At 46.4% G+C, this 2,537-nt stretch overlaps 1 protein-coding gene across 1 annotated transcript; it reads left to right on the forward strand.

The window, feature by feature from the left end:
* Window positions 1–1,694: 1,694 nt before the first annotated feature.
* LOC135435671 (uncharacterized) lies at window positions 1,695–2,258 on the forward strand. Its single transcript, XM_064692834.1, has one exon. It carries the CDS (start codon window positions 1,695–1,697, stop codon window positions 2,256–2,258), a length of 564 nt encoding a protein of 187 aa, XP_064548904.1.
* The last annotated feature ends 279 nt before the right edge of the window (window positions 2,259–2,537 follow it).

A 2,537-nucleotide genomic window follows, 5' to 3' on the forward strand; every position in this document is an offset into this window, starting at 1 on the left:
TTCGTTTTCGACGGCTCCGAAGCTACCTCGTCAGGATATTCTTTAAATGAACTTTTGATGGCTGGTCCAGTTATTCAAAGCTCGTTATTTCACATCCTTCTTCGCTTTCGCAATTTCCCGGTCGCCCTAAGAGGAGATATTGGTAAGATGTATCGCTGCGTACGCGTTGCAGCCCGGACGATTTTCTCCAATACATTCTGTGGCGAGACACGCCAGAACAGGATGTAAAGATTTTTAAGCTGGATACAGTTACATACGGAACAAATCCAGCTTCATTTCTCTCAGTCCGTGTTACGCATCAGCTGTCTGTGGATGAGGAAATTAACTTCCCAACTGGATCTCGCATTCTGCGGCGTGACTTCTACGTTGACGACCTCATTTCAGGTGGTGACTCGATTCAAGAAGCAAAGGAAATTCTTAGTCAGACGGCTGGAATCTTGGCAAGTGGGGGCTTCAAGCTGCGAAAATGGTGTTCAAATAATGATGCTGTTCTAGAAGGGATACCCGAAGAGGACAGAGAATCGTCTCTTAAGTTTGATGATGGGAGCGGCATCGCCAAAACTCTTGGACTCGCTTGGGACTCAGCGTTGGATCGGTTGCTATTTTCGTTCTCGTCCATTCAGCAGAGATCCAAACCATCTGAAAGATCGATTCTGTCGACTATAGCTCGCTGATATGACCCGCTTGGACTTATAGGGCCGGTAATCGCTAGACTAAAATCTTTCTGCAGCAGATCTGGAAGGAGAAGCTTGATTGGGACGAGAGCCTGCCGTCATCACTAGCAACAGCTTGAAATGATCTTTGCTGCAGTTTTGAGAAAGCACAATTTCTTAAATTTCCTCGTCTCTGTGTTGTGTTCCAAATCGCGTGTCGCTCCACTGAAAACAATCACAGTTCCAAATCTAGAGCTCTGTGGCGCCATCTTATTAGCTAATCTCACGCGTTAGATATCTAAAATGGAACTCTTTGATTGTATAAAGACCGAGCCCTGCAAGCTCAATGTGTTTGTAGCTAATCGTGTTACAGCAGTTCAAGAACTAACAAATGGCATGGAATGGCGCTCCGTTCCTACTTCACTCAATACGGCAGATTTACTCTCGAGAGGATCTACACCCAGTGAATTAAATCAATCGTCACTGTGGTTCAACGGCCCAGAATTTCTATGTGGAAACAAATTGGACTGGCCTGCTTCTTGCTTGCCAGAAAGGCCAGAAGTCGAGCTAAGAAAAAGGCCCTTGTTTCGTCATCTCCCTTCGTTGAAATATCTGCCACTTGTAAATACGCTAACTCATTTGATACAATGCACCGTATATTCGCATATATCTATAAATTCATACACAGAAGCAGGCATCCTGGACTGACAGTGTGTGATATACAATATGGGACCCAACTTTTACTGCGGCTCGTCCAGAGTGCACACCTGTGGGAAGAGATTAAATCACTGTGATCGAGAAGAGCTGTTAAGCCATCCAGTTGTATCGCATCACTTAACCCTTTTTTGGATGAGTTCGGCATTCTTAGAGTTGATGGGCGCCTGAAAAACTCGGCACCATCCCATCACAGATGGTCCACGGGCACTTCTGGCTCATATTTGGTTGCAGTATTGGCCGATTGGTGGAAGGAAGACCGTATCCAAGGTGGTTGGCAAATGAGTGAGATGCTTTCGTGCCAAGCCACGATTAGTAGAGCATATAATGGCTGATCTTCCCAAAGAACGTTTGACTGCTTTTCAAGCCTTTGAAGTCTCTGGCGTTGACTATTATGGACCATTTTTCTATAAGCCAGACGTACGAAACAAAGCTCCAGTCAAATGTTACATATCCGTCTTCGTCTGCTTCGCGACTAAAGCAGTTCACCTTGAGCTGGTCAAGGATCTGTCGACGGCTTCAATCTTGAATGCGCTCAAGAGGGTTATATCGACTCGAGGCAGGCCATCTCAGATATGGTCGGATAACGCTACCAACTTTGTCGGCGCCAAGAACGAGCTTCTGGACCTCAAGCGTCTATTCATCAGTCTCAATTATATTGACTCAGTGCACAAGTTTTGCATGGCTGACTCCATTGATTGGAAATTTATTCCCCCTAGCTCACCACATTTTGGCGGCCTTTGGGAGGCAGCAGTGAAGACAGCGAAGCACCATTTTTATCGTGCTGTTGGCTCTTGTGTTCTCAACTTCGAAGAGCTTCCCACCCTAGTCTGCCACATAGCATCGATAATTAACTCCAGGCCATTGTTTCAGAAGATCCAGCAGACCTAGATGTGTTAACTCCAGCTAATTTTTTGATTGGTGGACCCAGCTCATCGTTCGTTGAGCCTGATGAGATGCACCTTCAATTCAATCGTCTGGATGGCTGGCAACGCGTAACACACCTCCAAGAAATGTTTTGGTCCCGCTGGCGAGAAGAATAATTAACGCTGCTCCAGGCCTACGTGTCAACGACCTAGTCCACGTAAAGGATGAAAATCTGCCGCCTCTAAGGTGGCCACTGGCGAGGATCACGGAGCTAATCGTGGGAAATGATGGAGTCGCTCGCGT

Source organism: Drosophila montana, unplaced genomic scaffold (assembly GCF_035044405.1).
Source record: "Drosophila montana isolate Dmon_TW-CO22-7 unplaced genomic scaffold, ASM3504440v1 contig_3647_1, whole genome shotgun sequence".
NCBI classification, from domain to species: Eukaryota; Metazoa; Arthropoda; class Insecta; order Diptera; family Drosophilidae; genus Drosophila; species Drosophila montana.